The following is a 20,874-nucleotide window of genomic DNA, read 5'->3' on the forward strand; positions in this document are numbered from 1 at the left end:
TAAAAATCTTAATATTTTATTTTTTTTATAAAAAAAATCTCTTCTAAAAATATACATATCAAAATACTAAAATAACTAATTACAAAATATAATATATATAATTAACTGATTTAATTCATATTTTTACATGTAAGATTTCAAACCTAATTTTTTTAAAAAAAATTAGATAATTTTTTCTTAAGAAAATTAAATATATTTTATTAGATAAATTTTTCAAAGCTTACCTAAACCATTTACTCTTTATAAAAATATATATATTTTTTTTTTTCAAAACTTACCTTCACCACCAAAAACTTAGGTCATCTTTGGTGCATTTTTTTATTATTTCATCGTATTCCAATCAAACTCAGAATATACACCCGACTTGAGATTCTTTTTTTGTGCATGTAAGTAAACATCACTTAAAAAACGCCATTGAAAAAGAATGAAGTGCAGGTTGAGGTAATCTGGCAATTAACCGTTACATATAGTTGAATCAATCACATGTAATAATAGATCAATCAGCTGATACAAGTGAGGAAGAAATGCAAGTAGGTTTCATCAGAAAATAAGAAATTCCTTTAGCAGGCAGTCATGTTCATCTGCAACCACAAACTACCAGGAAAGTGTAATTGGGTTATTGCTGGCTACTTAAGGATCAAGACCTGACCAACAAAATCTGGTTTCACCTCTAGCTGATGTTACAAACTAGACAGCCTCTCTGCTTTCTGCAAGAGCAGAAGCTTGTGAGAACTGGAAGTCGGATTTTGATCAGTTGAGAATCTTTTGGAGAAGTACTCAATGACAAAATCCTCCTTTACCTGGGAACTCTTAGGTTCCAACAATGTCTTGCAGAATCACAATTCATTCTTCTTGTTTTTTATGCATGGATTGTGGTCTTTCTTCGGGAAAAATCTACCAAATAAATTTGACAACTTGGTAGTGAATGAACAAGGTTTTTGTGGGCAATTGGCTTCTGGCATTTTCAACTTCATGTTGCAAACCGAATTGAAATCATGCTTCAGATGGGGATTGACAATTCTTTCCTGCAAGTAAGTCATATATCATCTTCATACAAAGATAAAGGAGGGTAGTTGCAGAAAGCATTGCTAAATTTGAATTCTCAGGCGTACCTTGAAAACCTCAAACTGACAAAAATCTCTTTGGCCACAACCCTGGACAACACAAGTTGACACAATATCAAAATTAAACCTTTGCAACCATCAACAAAGAAGTAGAGAAATAGATAAAATAAGATGTATAGTTGTTTGGCTGTTCTTTTCTCCACAGGTTTAACTTGTATAGTAATTGTTAATAACACATGATGCAGTATCATGAAGATGGAATATACCACAGTTGTACACAAATAACAAGTTCAGAAATCCAATATTGGCCATGAAATGTACAAAGCTAGGAGTAGAGGTTTGTTTTAAAAATAAATTAAACCAAATTTATGTCGCTTAATGTCATCCGAAAAATGAACTGGAATGTCTTAAAACCAAGTTCGTTGGTGTTACGTCGGAAGAAAACAAACTTGCCCATCCCACCACCAAAAGAGTAGATGGCATGCATTACAATATAGAAGTGATAAAGAAGAACCAAAATTACAAATTACCAACATACATAATTAGGCACCACTATTGATCTCGGAAAAATGGAATCTAGATCATGCTGTCTTTCGTATGATATGGTAGATACTATGCTAACTCACCGGCATCGGAATTGGGATTTCATTGTGCAGCACATGCACAAAATACTTGTTCCTTTGAACTCCAGAGGATAATCTGTCATTAGAAGTATTGCCTGGACACTGGTATAAGACCAACATGTTATTGCCAGCAAAAGGTGCTACACTGCTGCCCCTCCAATTTCTCCTCTGGGGTGGCTTTGGAGGAAGGCTCAATGGTTGCTCCCGTTGAATTTGTTCAAATTCTACAAATCAAGCAGGCGTACAAGTATTGGTATGCAACAAGAGAACTTACACAATAAAGAAGTCCAAATTAAATTCAAACAGAAAATCACCAGGTCCTTCAAGAAAAAGTCCAAGCAAACAGGTGAAAGGAACGACCGTTTCAGCATGTGCAAAACGAAGCCTTGCTTTCTCGGAAGTTCCACTGGCAAGGTTTCCTGGAATTTCAACAATAAGACCAACTAGTTAATCGAAATGTTTGATTTATGAATAAGTTTATTATAAACTAGCAAACATATAGGAAACCAGACTGAACTATAGTATCCTATTTTGGCTTGGCTTCTAGAGGGAATGGTTTAGTTTGGTTTGGTATGGAAAAATATGCAACTAATGGTAACTTTAACACTCATGGATTTCATTTGCTTTTTTATGATTCCCTACTTGAGTGTCAATAATTACTGGTGCTAGGTAGACAAGCTTTCGAATATATTGATATATTGGTATAGGAGTATGGCAGGAAGTTCAAATTACCTTCTTCAGCAGAAATTGCTTGCTCCATTGAGTGGACAACATCTTGGAGTAATGGTACTCCCATGTGGTAATTAACCGATTCACCATAACCCTTTAGTACAAATACCTCTATGTCATCTGTCCACTCAAGTAAAGAAACCTGACCATGTAAAGAAGTGTAAGTACCTGAAATTACTCATAGTACGAATAAAAATAAAACTATTCAAATGATACATATACATATGCACATATGGCAATAGCTGAGTTTATTGTGCTTCCAAGCAGCCAAGCAGCTTGTGTAATGAACTTTTGTAAAAAATGATAGAGCTATATGATCTTCAGCAAAAGCAACAATTATTCTTCAGAAACCAAATGGGGTTTCACCATTCTCATGGACTGCAGATGACTTGTATAAAACTCTGCTCAAGTATCCCATGGGATTCAAGAGTTATGCTTTATATTCTATACTTGATCTTTATTATACAAAAAATATTTATAAGAATAATCAGATATATATTCTCTCCCAGAACATCATACCGGCAATTCTAGGTTGTCTTTGCTCTATCCTACCCAACCTTCCTGTATCTCCAACTCCACACAATGCTACTGCAACTAGTCCCTTTTCTTAAATCCACTACAAGATTCAACAACTATATAATTATCCCAGTGCACTCTATCTTCCAAACACAGCATTATATTTGTCTGAATCCATGTATAGAAGTATTGTTTTACAATATACCAAACTTCAGCCCCTGCCCACCATAACTGAGGACCCCATGCTCCTTCATATTGAACCACCAACTCATAACTTACAGAAAGTGGTTGGCAATCCACATAAGGATTTACAACATGACCTTGATCTGTAAATAATTTGAAACCATCAACAGTACTAAATATGCAATGATGACACACTTGTCAAATACGTACCTCGGAAGGATTAAAAAGGCCACAAGCTCGATTTGTAATGTCCAGTAAAGATGCTTCCTGCATATCACAGAAAACTCTAACCAACATAGGGAAAAAAAGAGGCCAGCTGACCACATAGTAGACACACAACTTACCTGCTTACATAGAAACCAGAGGGTTGAAATATCCTGCCTTGTAAAATTTAGGTGGTATCGACTAGATAATGAAGATGCAATTTGATCAAAAAGAGGTTCTTTTATCTTTTCAACATCGGGCTCTTTACTTGTTCTAAATTCCTGAAAAGTGATCATAACATGAGTAAACTATCCCTCAAATCCTGTATGAAGGAGCTCACCATAAGGAATCCGCTAAAATGAATTTTTTTTAGTCACCACATGTAAAACAACTGGTATAACAATATAATTTTAAAAAAAATTGGTAATAATACATGCTAGTATATATTGTCCATGGTTTTACTTCAATTAATGTTTCCCAATCCAGTAATATCTACATCATTTTCATGTAGATGAGTTCTGAATCATCAAATTCTAGAAATGTACAATGAGCACAAGAGACATGCTCGCTTAATGAGAAAAAACACCTCTCTCATAAACCAAAATATGCATACACAGACAAGCAAAATACATGCACACGCTCAATAGCACTAGCATGCATCCACATAGAAGCATTATATATGCATACAGATATATTTTTGCCGGGAAAAACTAACGCTAAATTTGCAACAGACACATAGATGTAGATTAAAAAGAAAAGAAAACAAAAGGTAAGCAAGCATAGGCAAGTTATTTGAACTTATGGTGGCACTAGCTAGCGGCACAGAACCAAAATATTCTTCAATGCCACAACTCCGAGCTTAACTAATTCATGTGTTGGCTATAAGAAAAAAGGTTAGGAATTAGGATAACAATTATTCTACCTTGTATGTTTCACAAGTATCAAAGAACCGCAGATGTATGTCACTAGCACGACTTTCACTAATCACAGAAAAAGACCGATGCTGTCCAGGTCCAAGGCTGCCTTTCCCAGCAAATATTCCCATGCCAAATGCCACAGCACTAGCTGATGCTCGAGGGACCTATATCACCAGCGGAAAAAAAAGAGTACCAATATAATATTATTCATATGTAATATAAACTAAATTATCTGAAACTACTCTTACGCAATTCATCACATGTATATTTTTGGTATGTATGAGCCAATTTCTCTGGAAGGTGGAAAGTAACTTGGTTCATTGAAAAGACTGGTACAAGTGTAGATAAATTATCTAATGTAAAGTTGACAGGATAACAAATATTAACGGAACAACCTAATGTGTAATTATTGAACATACTTTTTTTACAATCCTGAGCCAAAGCAGCAAGATTTACAAGATCTTAAACTAATAGCACATCTCTAAGTTTAAAAAGAATCAATTAATACAAGCACAGAATTCTAAATTCTCCGTTACTCCCAGGTTTAGCAGTGCTATTACCCTTTCTGCATATGTATCTATATATGAGAGGATGTGTTTGTTTAGATGCATTTACAAGAGTTGCATGCTAAAGAAAACCATCAAACTGTCGTTGCCCCATGTGACTCACTCAGCAATCATTCAACTACTATCCGATGCATGTACCGCATGTTAGGAAGTATTACCATGCAAACGTTCAAACGGGTTCCCATATCATCATGATGGAAAAAGTTTTCACAGTGGCAATAAGAATACTTCGAGCTTTGTTGACTAAATGAAGGAAAACACAGATATAGATATATGATTAACCAACCCCTGAAGAGGATTTATTAGTTTAAAGAACGTACTAGGAGAAGCCAATTATTGCTTGATGTCTCAAATGGCAATGACACACCATAACCAGGAATTAATGCAAAATTGAGTGCTCATGATCCAACTTTAAAGTAAGCTTTGTATGCTATCATCAGAGGCGAATCACATAAGACTATACAATTATAGAGTGGACAAACCTATATCAGGTTGCTGATTAAAAGTGAACATCGAAATATATTAAAAGTCACCTGTGTTGCCATTATTCGGAATGTATCAGGGTGATATTCTTCATCAAACAGTTGCGGAAACCTTTCCCTCACACGGGTTCCAAGTTTGTAAAGCTCTTCCTCCCCTTTGACGATTAGCTCCCCACCTCTCTCTCTACCTTTCCATGGTGACTGCCAACCCCATAACCAGGCTGGAATTTTCTGCAGAGAGTCCTTTCCTGCTTTTTGCTTAGCATCATCGAGAAGTAAATCTAAACGAATTGCCAAACGATCCAACTCTTTTATGCGTTTCTTGGTTGGGGCACGTGTGCCGTGCCTTGCCTGTTAATCACACATTTTAAACATAAGTTCCAGTTGCAACTGCAAATAAGTTTCAAATTCAACAGTCAATATACTGTAAAGCAATGTAGGTTGACATTCTTTCTGTGACATAAGTAGCCAAACAGTCATTGACGTAATAAAACTTGCCACTGTGGACCTTATCACCTAATCCTATTAGCAATCCTGATAAGTGCATCTCAAAGAATAGCAAAAAAGATACTTGCCACTGTTTATTCAGGTCAAGTTAAATGTAACAATAAACCAACTTGCTCATCATATTTACCACAAGATTTAAGTGAATTGGTCTGCATCCATCATGTATGGCAGAAGGAGAAAAGGAACCATCGTACGTCTCTGTTGCAACATCGTATCTGCAATTAGTGGGATGTAAATTAGCATTCTACAAAGATTAACACCACTGCCCAGACTACTCCAAATTTCCATTAAAACAACCATCATCAGAAAAATCTAGGTGTTATAAGTTATAACAATGTTTAACGGGATTCTAATTTTCTTCGTTTAGTATTTCGGGAGGGGAATTCTATGATCTCAAAACACAGCTTGGTAATTGATGTTCTAATCTACTATGAACTTCTACTGATTGATTTTTCTGCACAACAAACGATTATACAATACATCAGACCATGATTAGGAAATCTACAGTTATAAAACCAAATAATCCTTCTACAGGTAACAAATTTACCTATGGAAAAAAAGATTTGAGGGGGGAAAAAAAAGGAAAATAATGGCTTAGATCACTACCGGAGAGAGAGAGACAGAAGAGGGGAAGGGGCAGAGATGGCACCTGGTGACGGTCGAGAGGTGTCGGCGGACGTCGAAAGCCTCGTCGGCGGGTGAGGAGAGAGGGAGATGAGAGGAAGAGAGGAGAAGGGTGAGAAGAAGGGTGGGGAAAGCGATCGCCATTAAACCTACAAGGAAGAAGAAAAGGAGGGCAATCCAGAGGTGCCTCAAAGCGACGATCCGATCTCCGTGTCGCGCAATGAACTGGAAGGACCCGCAGGTGCCATCAAGGTTAGAATGAACGGGTAGGATTTGAAGGTGCCAAAAAATAAAAGGATAATTCTATTGGATCCTTAGAATTTTTAATATTGTAAGATATCCCTCTGCAAACACACCTAAAATGTCCTCCTCCTTTTTTTTTTCCTTTTTTTTTTCTTCTTCCTTTAATTATAAGCGACGAGCGAAATCAACAATATTTATGAACATAAATATCATCATCATCTTTTACATCTAATCACGAGGAGCAACGTCAAACAATAAAATGATGAGAAGCGATGATACGATAAAATAACGAGAAGCGATGATATAGATGCTAAGGTTTCGATTGATGAAAAAAGAGATTGTGGGAATACGAATATGTTTGATTCTTAAGAGACTATAAATAATAAAAAATTATAATGATAAAAAAATTTATTATTTAAAATTTTATTTTAAAAATTCTTAATATTCCTATGATATACCTATATAGATGTATGAAAATGTCCTCGTTATCTTCTTTTTTTTTCTTCTTCTAATTGCAAGCGATGAGTTGCATCGTATTAAACGAACGTAAATAAATTCATTTTAGTGATGAGCGATATCAGACAATGGAGTGACGAGGAGCAGCCCAATTAGATTTCGACAAACGAGATTGAGAGAATAGGAGTTAAGATCAGTAATTAAGATATTATAAATAATATAACTATGTTTTATTATTTTTATAGAGGTTATTAGTAGTAATAGATTGTCAATAGTAAAATGAGAAAAATAAGCATTGCGAATGGGAAGGGGGTGCCACGGACATCGCAAAAAACACAAAGGAAGTCGACGGCAAGGCCTAGTCAACAAGGGCGACAACAAGGCCTAGTCAACAAGGGCGACAACAGAGAAGGGACGAAGCCGAGAACGCTACCATCATCTCTCGGTGCTTATGGAAGATGTAGCAGATGTCGCTGTTGCGGTCGCAGACCAAACAGGCCAGCGGCGCTCGACGGTGCACCGGCAAGTCTTAGTAGGAAGAACTCTGTCTGCTTGCTTGCAGCAGCTCCTCCCATTTCACTACCTTGTTGCTTACAGTGCATAGAGCAATAGACACATGGATGTGATCTCTCTACCTGAACTCTAAAACCAGTAGCTCCTCTTCCACACAAGCTCTCATTCATCATCAGTCTTCGTCTAGAGTCGAAGACATGAATGATAATTATAATTGAACTCATGTCCTTGACAATATCCAGATCAACTTTGCAATGACAATAAGCCTTATTCAATCTATTTGAGATCAGCTCAGGAGATCCTTATTCACAATGCTAGGAACAACATTAATGCAATGAACACCACAGATCTCAAAATAAATGATCATTAATTGCTTGGAGAAAGGAAAATAGATTTCAAACTAAGAATGTAGATCCTTCATATTGCCATCAATCTTTTTCCCTTGAATGCTTCTTTCATTTCTGGTTGATAAAATTTTCAACTGGAAGTTACATTGCTGATTAATCCATTATATGTATACAAGATAATGATATTAAGCTGCATCTCACACTGGCACTATCAATTGTATTTTTGGAATCACAAATCATGCATGAGCTACCTTTAACATATTCATTAAGAAGCTAAAGATATGGTCATAAACGACATTTGCTGCTATCAACAATTACAACCTTAAATCCAGATAGCACAGCCAATGCCCTGAGGCAAAGGTTACATGCATGCATGCATGGGTTCAGAGAGGGAGGGAGGGAGAGAGAGAGAGAGAGAGAGACAACGAGGTGATGTCTCATCATCATCTCCCTGTGAGAATACAACTCTTATTGATCAGCCCATGTAAATAGAGTACCCTAAAAAACACACTTCTACGGACTTCACCAGGATCAGGAAAGAGGTTTCATAGCTTCGATAATGCAATGTCCATCGCATCCACGAAGAAATCTGCAGCCACCAAGGCAAGGCATTCATATTGTACAAGTGATTGCAAGGGGAAGCAATTGAGATACCCAAAAAAAGCTAGCACTAAAATCTATACCTGAATCTTCTTTGGAGAAGCAGAGAGGAGGTGTTATTCTAAAAACATTGCCATAGAAGCCACCCTTTCCAACTAACACACCCAAGTCTGTTTTAGAGAAAGAAAACTTCATCAGATAACCAATTATCGAACGATAGGGAAAGAATCAATCAAACTGTTACAAACTGCAATTGCTAAAAGAGACTGAGAGAACCAAACAGTGAATTGATGCCATAATGCAGACGTCATGTTAGGTTGAGACATCCCTGTATCTCAATAACTGGGAGTTCTGACTATTTTATGGAGATCATTTCCGCAAAGTGATAGTTTTTTTAGCATAATTAAAGGTTTCATGGACTTGCACAGCTCGAAGCACTTACCTTTCATTGTCTCCATAACATGCAAGATTTCAGTTTTGGCTGGAGTCTTTTGTTGACGGTCAGTGACCAACTCAACTCCTAGCATCAGACCTCTTCCCCTTACATCGCCAATGACTAATATATTCAAAACATGAAATATGTCAGGTGAATATTATTGGTAAGTAAAACTAAAGGCATACAGAAATGAAAATCATTTGAATGACAGTAAATCAACCTGCTACAATTATAGATGTGTTTAGATATTCACCACGGTATGATATCCATAAAGAGATCTCTCTATGTTTCAGTATAACATGTTAGTGCTGAGGAGCATACGTTAAAAGATGATATAAATGGTTGCATATATGCTGGAGGATGGTATATATGATGCACATGACGGAAGGAATTGAGTCTCAACGTCCAAAGAGTTGAACATACTGTAGCAATCACGCTAAAAAAGGCCTATGTTCTCTTTGCGATATAAGCACAATGGAATAAGGGAAGAAGGAAATGAACACACATAGGATGGTTCCTCCCCTCTTACTCGACCTATATCTGCACGAAAGATATGCAGCTTGTTGCCATCTGTATTCTTGTCCTTTCTTATCCTCTCAATCAGTCATACATTTTTCATTTTTGCTTCTGTATATGCTAATAACATGTATAGCAAGTATCTTAAAGCACAAAGGTGATCAATCACTATAAAGAACCAAATAAAACTGGATCATGAAATCATGATATATGTTTTAGTGAACTCACTTTCATGCTTTTCTTTGAGTGCCATTAGTCCATCTTTCAAGTACGATCCCACGACTAATGCATTTTCTTGAAGCTTTTCTTTCTCGAGAACTTTGAGGACAGCATGACCACCAGCTGTGCAGACAGGATTACCACCAAAGGTATTAAAGTAGCTTCGGCGAGTCAAGACTTGGGCAATCTCTGGAGTTGTAACCACAGCACCGATAGGTATCCCATTTCCAATGCCCTGGAAAAAGTGAAGTCAGTATCAGTTGATTTGAAGAGAACCATAACAGATATAAATATGGTATACATAAATTTATATTTTAGTTCTGTTCTTGAGTAACTAAGCACAAATTGCAAAGTATGCCTCCAACCAAGTTAGCGCCTTATGATCTCAAAGATGATCTGGAAACTTGCCAGTCATCATGCACAAGGTGCTATTTCCTTTTGCTGATTTCATCAGAGGAAAACAAGTTCCCCATAAGTCAGTTTTAGATTTCTATATGATCAAGATATGTACATAAGTATTAACCTTGGCCATAGTTACTATGTCCGGTACCACACCATGCGCTTCGAAACCCCAGAAATGACTCCCTGTACGTGCAAATCCTGCCTGGACCTCATCAGCTATGCAGAGCCCTCCAGCTTTCTTTATGCTATTATATACAGAAGGCAAGTAACCGGGTGCCAATTCCAATATCCCACCTACTCCCTGTCAACCAAGAAAGAATTTTAATCCATCAATTGTTGATCTTAATACAACAAAGATGAATGATAACAACAGTCGAAAGAGTAAACAACCTTTGTATCAGAAAGGCATATAAGACACAACAAGTATTTGACAAATGGTGATCTCAATTGAGTTATTGCAAAAATAAATGGGATCCATTGAAATTGCATACTTGAATCGCTTCCGAAATGAAACCTGCAACTCGTCCAGAAGTTCCAAAGTCTATGATTTCTTGAACATCCTTCGCATATTTTTCTCCATCCGAACCAAAAACTCCTCTGTATTGATCTGGGTTCAGTGCATGGTGTACTCCACTCTGGTAAAAACATATGAGAATTAATACCATATCAAGGCACTTGCAGTAATATATTAACATTATGATATTTATCAAGTACTTCATCACTAGCATATTATTCACATGAAAATGTTTTGAAGTTCAAATTTCTAATGGTTCTTCAAGCCATATACATATACATATACATATAATACATATACACATACACACACACACACACACACATATATATATATATACATATATATATATATACACACACACACACACAATTTACTGGTTTCATTTAATTACAAATTTCTGGTAACACATGAAAACACATAATGGTGATCACAGAATTTCACTGAACAACCTCTTGTGCGACAATTGTAATACTAATAAGGAAGTTCAGCATATTGAGATTGTTTATTATGGTAACCAAGTAAGGATCAACATTTGTTGGCATAGCAATGAAGAATTTCATCATGAACACTGTGATGCCGATATGGGCATAATCCTCCAACATCATATGTACCTGGATAACGTTGAATTTCCAGTTACATTGAGCAGTTGCACCCATTGTCCCAGCAGCATTTCCATGGTATGCATTCCTGAGTGATATGATATCATGGCAACCAGTATAAAGCCGAGCAATCATTAATGCCAGCTCATTTGCTTCAGTACCAGAGTTTGTGAAAAACACAACCTGTAAAATGTATCATTTAATTAAATGAAACTAGCGTCCAGAAAGAACAATCAAGAAAAAGATCATTTGTACCTTAAGATCCCCAGGCAACTTTGAAGCTAATGCCTCAGCAAAATCCGCAATCGCATGGTTTAGATATAAAACAGTAGAATGTTGCAGCCGCTTCATCTGATTAATTATGGCTTCAATAACTTCAGGGTGGCAGTGTCCACAGCAAACGGTAGCAATACCACCGAATGCATCAAGGTAGCGGCGCCCATCCTCGTCAAACAAGTACTGCATCTTCCCGTCAACAATGTTCAACTGTCGGAATATAAATTTTGCTTCAATACATCGATTACATGTGAATACATCAATTAAAGTTCATTTCTAGCCTTTCTTATGAATAAGTTAGGTACATGACAACGGAATCATTAATTAACTGTAAAAGCAAGTAAGTTAGGTTAGTGCTCTGCGGGATCTTCTTCAAATCAATCTGGGCAATTAGAATATTCCCTGATGAAATCCTATGTCATTCCGAAGACAATCAGCAAGGTTCGTCTACATCCAAAGGAACCGGAAATTAAGATCTATAAAAACCGAATCGAAGTTTACCAAAACAGAGAGATCTTACTTGCCGAAAGTAAAATTACCACTTTAGAGCCCAGATCAAATACTTCCAAAAAAATAATTCCAGTTCTACTCGATAAATTCGTAAAAGCAACACAAAAAAATCGTCTTTTTTAATGAAAGTAACATCAAGATCGGATATTGTCTCTGCTTTCCGTCGGTGTTATAAAGAGAGAGAGAGAGAGAGAGGACGGCAAACGCACGGGCTTCTTGTAGAAGCAGAACATGGAAGGGCTGAGGAACTCCGACCGCTTCCGGAGGATCTCCGCCGCCGAGGGCCCGTCGTACGGCGGCGGTGTGTAGTCGAAAGACGGCATATTGGGGAGTCCAGCAGCGGCGGCAGCATTCTCGCCGGCCACTGCAGCCGCCGATCCGGAGAACCCCCTCTTCGGGGTCAGAGAGGAAGAAAGCCTTCGGAGGAGAAGCCCTTTCATGGCTCCCAAAGAGGAACACCAGCCTTTTGGGAACACGGACGACGAGTTCTCGACGCTTCCTTCCCGAAACGGACCTCGCGGCAGATCACTCCTCTCTCTCTCTCTCTCTCGGTAACAGCGGAGTTGGCGTTTAAATAGACGACGACGCCGAACGATCTGACCATTTTGCCCTTTTCCTCTGATTGGCTCTTTCCGATCTCCTAATCTTAGTTGGACCGGCCTCTCCGGTCCGGCGAGAACTATTCGAACCGGCAGATCAATCGATTGGACCGCACAATAATTTTTCCCAAAAATCACTAATAATAAAAAAATATAAGCATTAAAGGACCAACGTGCCGAAATCAATTGGCCGAACCGGGTTCAATAAAATCATTTCCGATTTAATTGATGAACCGGTTCGATTGGGTAACGAAGGTTAATTAAGATCGTATATCAAATTGGAAGGGGTTAGGAAGGGGTCAAATTGGATGACATGTGATAGTTTATTAGGTTCGAGTGGTTTTTGGATGGTGATGACATGCCACCATCTTTGTGTGTAGTGCAAATGATGCGATCAATCGAGCTATATGTGGGTTGGCATTGGGTGTTGGAATGTAAAACATCAGTGAGGAGATAGTGATCCAATATTTATGGCTTACTATATAAAACATTTAGTTTCTTTTGTTTTTGCTTTTATATGATACAATAGATGTAATATTCCTTTTAGACATTCAAGAAGTGGACTCGATGTAGAAGACTATATTAGAGGTAAAGGTTGCTATTTCAAGTCGTATGGTAAATCCTTCTTATTTGTTCTTTTTGTAAGTTTAATTTATCTTGATTTTTTTTATTTTTTATTTACTATATAATTTTGCTTCTATGTATAGATTTATTTTTGGATTAGTATAAAAAATAAGTCTATATTCAAAATTCAAAACATGTTTTGGATTAATGATCTTCTAAACATATTTTTAAGATGATATTAGAGTAAATCATGAGTTTGAATCTTATATGTATCCTTATTTTCTCGTATTTAATTTAAATGATTTTTTATTTTAATTTACATCATACATTTGGATTTCATTCATATGTCAAACCTAATTTATTCGTGTGATAAAATATTAAAATATGTATTAAATATATAACACACATGCATGTCGTTTTGATTTATATCATATACTTCGAATTTCATTCAAACATTAAGCCTAAACGTATTATACATGCACATATACAAGTAGTTTATTGTCTTACTAATTGCATAATAAATTAGCTAAAATTATATTGTCATTTGATCATTAAATCTGATGGTGACGAAAGCAATGAAATCACAGGAAACGCCACACTTGAACTTAGAATAGATCACCACCATGAGAGGAGTGTGTGCATGTTGGAGAGGGACATCAGCAATAAAGACTTGGTGGGTTGGGTAGGCAGAGAGATTTCATGTCATAAAAAAAGAATATTATTTTCATGTTGTTGATTGATTCACAACCAAATGACATGTCCCTTTGATAGGTGATCATGACCACTCACCTGCCTCTTTAATTGATTAATGGATCATCATAATTGCATTATTGTGTTTTGTTATCAGCATGGTAGAATCCCTATTGCAATTATTATGACATTTAACTTACCATTTGATGAATGGTAAACTATAGATTAATTTGTACATGTTTTATCATTTGATGAATAATAATATGTATAATATGTGGAGGGAACAAATCATTGTAAGTCTTTGGAGTTTTGGAAATAGCATATATGTCAACATAATTACATATATATATATATATATATACAAATATTAACTAACTATTCATAATTAGTTTGAATTTTAAAAGATGCATTCAAATAAAATATTTAGGTATTTTACATTACAATTATTCTAAAAAATGATAAAAAAAAATGCAAAAAAGAAAAACCAAAATTAAAATCAATATCATGCATGCGTCGAGTAGATTCCCTCTCACTATCCGTATGAATCGGATGGTGCGGACGGATTGGGTTGGGTGAATGCCACGTGACAAGATGACGCCAAATGACTCAGCATTTGGAGCTTTGCATGCTGCCAAATGTATTGTGTCAGTCGTGATGTCACCGCTCTTAGATTCATGTGGCCACGGCATCGTTAACACGTGAAACGCGACACTTGTCATCGACCTCATATCTATCTCTCTCTTTCTCTCTCTCTCTCTCTCTCTCTCGTGTTAACGCAACGATCGAAGGTTGCATGTGAAGACGAATGACCTTTTGATGACTGTCTGTACCCTTACAAGTATACATTCCTTTCAGATATCTCCATGCTTCGCATATCGAGATTCTTAAGATGCAAACAATAAAAGAGAGATGTGTTTTAGCACGCCAAAGCTCAAGAAGGATGAGCAGATACTGCTTGTTTGTATCTCCCAAGAATGGCTCCAAGAGAGAGACATCAGTGTCATCCGCTATATGATACTTGGGTTTGTACTACGTCATGCATGAATTGTTTGCAGACAACAACCCCTCTCTCTCTCTCTCTCTCTCTCTCTCTCTCTCTCTCTCTCTCTCTGCAATGAAGAGATGCCTTGTGCAGATTGGCTTTGGCATATTATTGTAGCAACATCAATGAGCAAGTTGTAGACTTGGAGAGAGAAATGTGGACATCTACTTGACAGATGACATGGTATGCTAATGTGTCTATGAACAGGCAATGCTTGTATATATATTATGTTCATGATTTAGTAGGGGTATGAGATCCTTGCTGTTAAATGTTATCGATGCATATAAAGCAGAGGATTAGATGAACAAATTAGAGCTTCTTTTGTTGTGCACTACACTTGCACGTTTGATGTTTGCCTCCATTGCTCTTGCTATTATTGCAGAGAGTAGAAGCTTTATTCTGCTTTGCAGTCAGATCAAACCAATCTCTTCAGATTTTGATGCTGAGATGTGTGGTCGATGCACCTGTAGTGGCATGGCTCCAACCTCAGAAGGACTGTTTTGCTGAGAGGAACTCGGTGGACTTGCACTCTTGTTCATGATCAAGTTATTTGTTGTCAGATGCATAAACAATCACATGAATAAATCATTACATTACATTATAAATATATATATATATATATATATATATGTAAATCGCATATCCTTAAAGAATCACATGATTATTTAAATGTAGTAAATTGTACAAAAATAAGAAGTATCACTGTGTTTTGTCGATCGGCTTGAAGATCGGGCAGTGGGAATGAGCATAAGAAAAAGCCATATCATTACTGGAATCCAGTTCGTGAAATATGCTATATTTTACATGCAATGAGGAAAAATTAGGATGGTAACCAACATAACAGGTTCTAGTAGTTCAACAAAGAATACTTTAATCTCAAAACAATCTTCCCTTTCAAGATTCCGAGCTTCCCTCCGGTCACCAACCAATGCCCTGGTATATCATCTGAGCCCTTTTTCATCTCGGACAAATCCACAAACTTCATCAGCCTCCCCACATCTGAATCCGAGCTCGACTCGTCGGAGCTCGTCGATAGTCCACTCGGCAACCTCTTCAATTTGCCGACTAGGCCATCAGGGCTGTGGTCCCACAAGGATCTCCTTATCGTACACCCGGGCACTTTGGAATATAGAAGTTTCATGTACAAGACGTTCTTCGATCCAAAGTCCCAAACTCCAAGCTGAGCTCCAGTGACTACAAAGACACCGGAGAGATCACTAATGAAATTCTCGTGGTTCTCTATAGGAGCTGTGGTAACATGGGAGAAGTTCTTCCACTTTACAGGCTCAAACCATCGGCTGTCTTGCTCCTCCGGTCCCTTCCAATTGGGCGCGCCGATTGCGACATGTGTGTCCCAGTATGGCTGGAGGATCTTTGGAAGGGTGGCCAGATGCTGCACCCGAATGCATAATCGGTTCTGCTTCGCACCTTCTAAGCATAAACTTAGGCCGGTGACAGGCTTCCGGCTCACTGATACCTGCATGGATATTCAATCAATGTAACGAGAAAGAAAGATCAATTAAAGGCAGGGCTGATATGGGGAGAAATTTAATAACACAGTGCTCTGGTTCTTTACACCATTAAATTTCCAAATCATCTTAGCACGGCCGGAAAATTGAAAGGGTAATCCATAAATGTGAGCAAACTTCATGAATCAAATTTCTATATTATGGTGTAGGAGTTTTGCAACCAACTCTATCAACATTCAGCAAATTTATATAGCAAAAATATGGCTATAAATCCTTCTCATATACTGATTCTGAAAAATAATTGGCACAACAGCTTGGAAACTGTTACGAGATGTTTGGTGGACTATCATAATTGTTAATGTGTAAGAGACCAATTATAATTCACCGAGTAAAAAAAAAAAATCAGACAAGTAAAACAAAAAACTGGAAACCTTTGCACAAGACTTGCCCACTTAAATAATAAATGGGCAAAAAAGTCCACCTTTTATTTGACATTTCACATCGTCTATAATTCACCTGTTATTTAACTTTGATATGATTAAGCTTTTCGCAACCTCAGAAATACATTATTCAAGTTGGAAATCACACTTTTATATTTTACTCTCACGCAGAGCATTTTCCTGTCACCAGTTGATACTAAGTATCAAGGCAGCTTAAGATTCCATTTACATCCACCAAAGTGTAGATCCTGGTTCCTGATGTCCCAATTGTGTGCATAATGTATATCATGTAAGGCATACCTGTTCTTGGCTCACATATAACTTCTGTCCCATTATGCTAAACTGCAAAAAAGGGCAGACTGGCTCTTTTCTTTGATGTCCTGGAAATTCTTCTCGAACTGGGGCCCAGATCCTTGGGATTTGGAACTCAAGGAAATACCGTAGCTCCTCAATTGGAGGCTTATCTGTGAGAAATTGATATGAGAAATCAAACATGGGGATTATCCAGAGAAAGATTCCAAGAGAACATGTGAAGTAGCTCCATACATTCCAGATAAAGGTTAATGGCACGAACAAGGTGGTCCTTCCCAGGAATACTTTCTAGAAGAGAAGTAATGGGAAAGAAGGTCATTTCAATGACATCAGGTGCCGAAGGAACAGTTCTGGCCCAGTCAACATGGTTCTGTACTAGGTCATCCCCTCCCCTCCTCCTAAAAATGACAGTTACATCCTGCATCAGTAAGTGCATTAGTAGTGCCATTTGGTATTTCAAACCACCATCGCTAGTCTGCATGCATAGAAGATGAAAGAAAGTGTTTTTATATAATCTAAGCTCATCTTCATGTAAATTATGGAGTCGAAACATTATGATGCATGTTTATAACTTACTGATAAGGCCAATAATTAAAATTTTGAAAGCCAGGAGAAGAAAATAAAGAACTGGACCTCTTGCGTTTTTGAAGTTTCAACCAAGTGATTTATAATTGGACAAGAGAAATTTCATCTTGTCAATAAAAATCTTTCAAGAATCCTTGCAGTTTGTGTGGCTAAATAGATCAGTATGTGGCATACTAAACGATTCTATACCATGACAATAGAAATGCAGGCACAAAACATAGGCAAACATCCTGAAATATGTATGCCATGCTGGTTATATGTTGAGAGCAAAAGGAACATCAATTAAAGTACCACGAAACAGAAAAAATATATACACTGCCTAAGCACCATGATTAACATTCAAAACAGTAACAGCAACCATAAATGCAAAAAGACAATTTTGGTTGGCACTACAATTAGACGTGACAATGAAAGAGAATAGGACTTACCTCTTTTGCACTGAGATACGGAGCACTAAGCGGTTGCGGGTATATCCCTTGACTGTTAAATATAAAAGGATCCACAGCCTGGAATAGGATCAAGTAAGAAATGATTTATCAGATTTGCAACAGCAAGATACTTTTTAATGATCATAGAAACTTTAATGAAAAAGAAAAATACTAGCCTTTCCCTTCATTCTCATTGGACCTGAACTTGTACGGGTTTCAACTTCAGAGAATCTCTGATCTCCCGCATCCTGGATGTAATTCTTGATTTCTGTGATCGATAACGTCGATGAGATGTGCTGCTTCACATAAATCACATCCTTACCACCAACAGTAATTGACGTGATAACGTGAGTACCATAATTCTCAATAAATCTGTCAATCAATTAAAAGTTAAGAAAGAAATGTTTGATTTGGAACTTTTCTTACTAAAGATTCTGCATTACCACCTTGCTAAGGACAATGGTTCCCATGAACGTGGCACAGCAGCTCTTACATTGTCCCGTAATAACGAAGGGTGTTTTGTCAGCTGAACCTTACACAAAGGAATATACTTCCCATCCATTGCAAGGCTTTTTGTAGCAGCAGCATCAATTTTCTTTGATCCACTAAAGCTGAAAGCAGAATTAAATTTTCCCAATGGAATATTTCCTGATAGAAGAGCTTTTGTGTTAAAATGCTCTGCCATCTGCAGTAGATTGCCAAAAATAAGAAAGGAAAATGTTAACGGCCAATAACAATCAACATTCCTATTTCAATTCAATCAGCAAATCATTTATATATACTAGGATGGTAAGAACACTTTGTCATATATAGCAGAACAACAAAGACAACTCAAACAGAAGAATGGTCATAATTGTTCAAGAGAATCACTGTTTGCTGACTTGCAGCTTGAGCCATGAACTAACCAATGTGTTCAGTGATTGAGTGTTCAGATTAACCAGAAAAAGTAAATTCTGGAATTTTGAGTGCTCTAGGATACTCATTAAGGTGATCCACCCACTTTTGATAAAGCCTCCTGTAAATAGAACAATAGTCCACTCTAATTTGTTCTTCAAGCTATTACAAAACGATATCGACTATTGCCTCATTACCCAGAGTAACACATAGTTAAACTTCTTGTTATTCAAAGCCTCCCATGATAGTAAGTTGTTGGTATAAGATCCCTGAGAATCAAACCTCCTGATAACGGATCAACCCTCACTGAAACCTGCTGATTAGGGCCTGGAAACTGCTTATAGAGGCGGTTGTTGATTTGAGTTAGTAAGCCATGGTTGAATAGGATGATTAAATTATGGAGCTAATGGCTTCAAGAGTAGGTTTGTCATCAGCTTCACATGAGAGGCCTTAAACCTAAAGCTTGAGATTTCCATCCTCCATCTATCTAGCTGTTTGGCATGGTCAGACCATTGGGTTCAGAAAACCGAGCTCTCATGGACTAGGTTGCCTCATAAATTGTTACAACCATGTTGGTGCTACCACCTATCGGTAGGACCCAGATGATACCATATTACCTTACATGATTCAGTCTCACAGGTTGACAATGGTGTTTCCCCCTTCAAGAATACATGGTAAACCCACCCACAGCAGTGTTGGACTCCAAGATTATAATCAGCAATTGCTTGTGATCGCATTACTGAACAAAGAAACAAGCAGATATTGCTAAATATACGAAACAAATAAAAGATCACGTCAAAATGTTCAATTTCTTATCTAAAAGCTTATCAAGAAGACTCTGCAATGTTAACATCTATTTTACAGGTGCCTTCACCCTTCCTATGTCGAAGCAAAACTAAAAAGCAACTATATAAAGTGACAAGCATTTAATCAGCAGAAAGCATACAAGAACAACAGATATCAGCTGACCTCATAGAATCCACAAGCACCAACACTCTCTCGTCGAGGGCTCTCAAGAGTGCACTTGACGTCCCTCGAGACATTAGGCACAACAAGTCCATCTCCGATCAGCAGATCCCTCGCGTGCTGCTCGTCGACCTCGACCACCCGCGACCCGGCGGCTCCCTTGCAGTAGAGCAGCCTAGTGTCACAGTTCGCATCGAAACCCCTTCCGAGGGCCCGAATCGAATTCTTGACGGCAGTGAGGGCCGGATCATCCTCCATTCTGGCCGACATCAGAAGCAATTGAGGGCAAACAGCGCATCAACCTAACAAACCACGAACCCTAATAGTTCGCTGAGGATGCTAAAAATCGGATCTTTCTCGAGGTCGGAACGCGGTTTCTTTGATTTGGCGAAGAAAAACAGGGGGAAACACTTCTTACCACACGAGTTCTTGGAATCAACCGCCCCGGAAGGGTTCGATATCGATCCCAAGTCTCCGATCTACCAGGAAATGAGAACAGAAGACTCGACACAGTCTCTTTCGTTTACTTTATCGACAACCGAGAGGAACGCATCATTCCAAGGAGATAGTAAACGGGCCGAAGAAAAGGCGACCCGCAATAATGGGTCTTTCTAAAGGTCAAAATCGAGTGTCGGATTCGGGTCACGATGATTTTCAAGTCCGATCCGATAGTGGAACTATCGAACCTGAATCCGAAACTGCATGAATATTATAAAAAAAAGGTCTTTTACAAGTAAATCCTCGTTAAATGTTAAAAATAACATATTTGCCATTCGGACTCTAAAATTACATATAATTAATCACATTTAGTCATGATTAATAGTCATTTATTTCTT

General features: G+C 37.6%; 3 protein-coding genes across 6 annotated transcripts; all 3 read right to left on the reverse strand.

Annotated features, from left to right (window-relative positions):
- Positions 1 to 436: 436 nt before the first annotated feature.
- LOC135673358 (uncharacterized) lies at positions 437 to 6,650 on the reverse strand. Of its 2 annotated transcripts, XM_065182249.1 has the most exons (12): positions 6,441 to 6,650; positions 5,919 to 6,006; positions 5,336 to 5,635; positions 4,242 to 4,400; positions 3,460 to 3,600; positions 3,326 to 3,382; positions 2,420 to 2,558; positions 2,002 to 2,106; positions 1,691 to 1,911; positions 1,113 to 1,154; positions 801 to 1,025; positions 437 to 707 (listed from the first exon to the last, which is right to left on the reverse strand). In XM_065182249.1, exons 1-11 carry the CDS (start codon positions 6,557 to 6,559, stop codon positions 837 to 839), a joined length of 1,560 nt encoding a protein of 519 aa, XP_065038321.1. In that variant the 5' UTR covers positions 6,560 to 6,650; the 3' UTR covers positions 437 to 707; positions 801 to 836. The 2 variants fall into 2 exon arrangements, with proteins under 2 accessions (XP_065038321.1, XP_065038320.1); XM_065182248.1 differs by having other exon boundaries at positions 437 to 1,025.
- Positions 6,651 to 8,213: 1,563 nt separating this feature from the next.
- On the reverse strand, positions 8,214 to 12,598 carry LOC135673359 (alanine--glyoxylate aminotransferase 2 homolog 3, mitochondrial-like). The gene is made up of 9 exons (XM_065182250.1): positions 12,259 to 12,598; positions 11,519 to 11,749; positions 11,276 to 11,446; positions 10,639 to 10,782; positions 10,269 to 10,448; positions 9,755 to 9,980; positions 9,017 to 9,130; positions 8,658 to 8,744; positions 8,214 to 8,563 (listed from the first exon to the last, which is right to left on the reverse strand). The coding sequence occupies exons 1-9, from the start codon at positions 12,487 to 12,489 to the stop codon at positions 8,520 to 8,522; spliced, it is 1,428 nt and encodes a 475-aa protein (XP_065038322.1). The 5' UTR covers positions 12,490 to 12,598; the 3' UTR covers positions 8,214 to 8,519.
- Positions 12,599 to 15,686: 3,088 nt separating this feature from the next.
- Positions 15,687 to 20,611, reverse strand: LOC135673360 (MACPF domain-containing protein CAD1-like). Of its 3 annotated transcripts, none has more exons than XM_065182254.1 (8): positions 20,457 to 20,611; positions 20,042 to 20,297; positions 18,625 to 18,863; positions 18,355 to 18,550; positions 18,179 to 18,256; positions 17,400 to 17,583; positions 17,154 to 17,317; positions 15,687 to 16,421 (listed from the first exon to the last, which is right to left on the reverse strand). In XM_065182254.1, exons 2-8 carry the CDS (start codon positions 20,294 to 20,296, stop codon positions 15,792 to 15,794), a joined length of 1,746 nt encoding a protein of 581 aa, XP_065038326.1. In that variant the 5' UTR covers position 20,297; positions 20,457 to 20,611; the 3' UTR covers positions 15,687 to 15,791. The 3 variants fall into 3 exon arrangements, with proteins under 3 accessions (XP_065038326.1, XP_065038325.1, XP_065038324.1); XM_065182253.1 differs by having other exon boundaries at positions 20,042 to 20,340; positions 20,457 to 20,609; XM_065182252.1 differs by having other exon boundaries at positions 20,042 to 20,609.
- Between the last annotated feature and the right edge of the window lie 263 nt (positions 20,612 to 20,874).

The sequence above is a fragment of the Musa acuminata genome, chromosome BXJ1-5, assembly GCF_036884655.1.
Source record: "Musa acuminata AAA Group cultivar baxijiao chromosome BXJ1-5, Cavendish_Baxijiao_AAA, whole genome shotgun sequence".
NCBI lineage: Eukaryota > Viridiplantae > Streptophyta > Magnoliopsida > Zingiberales > Musaceae > Musa > Musa acuminata.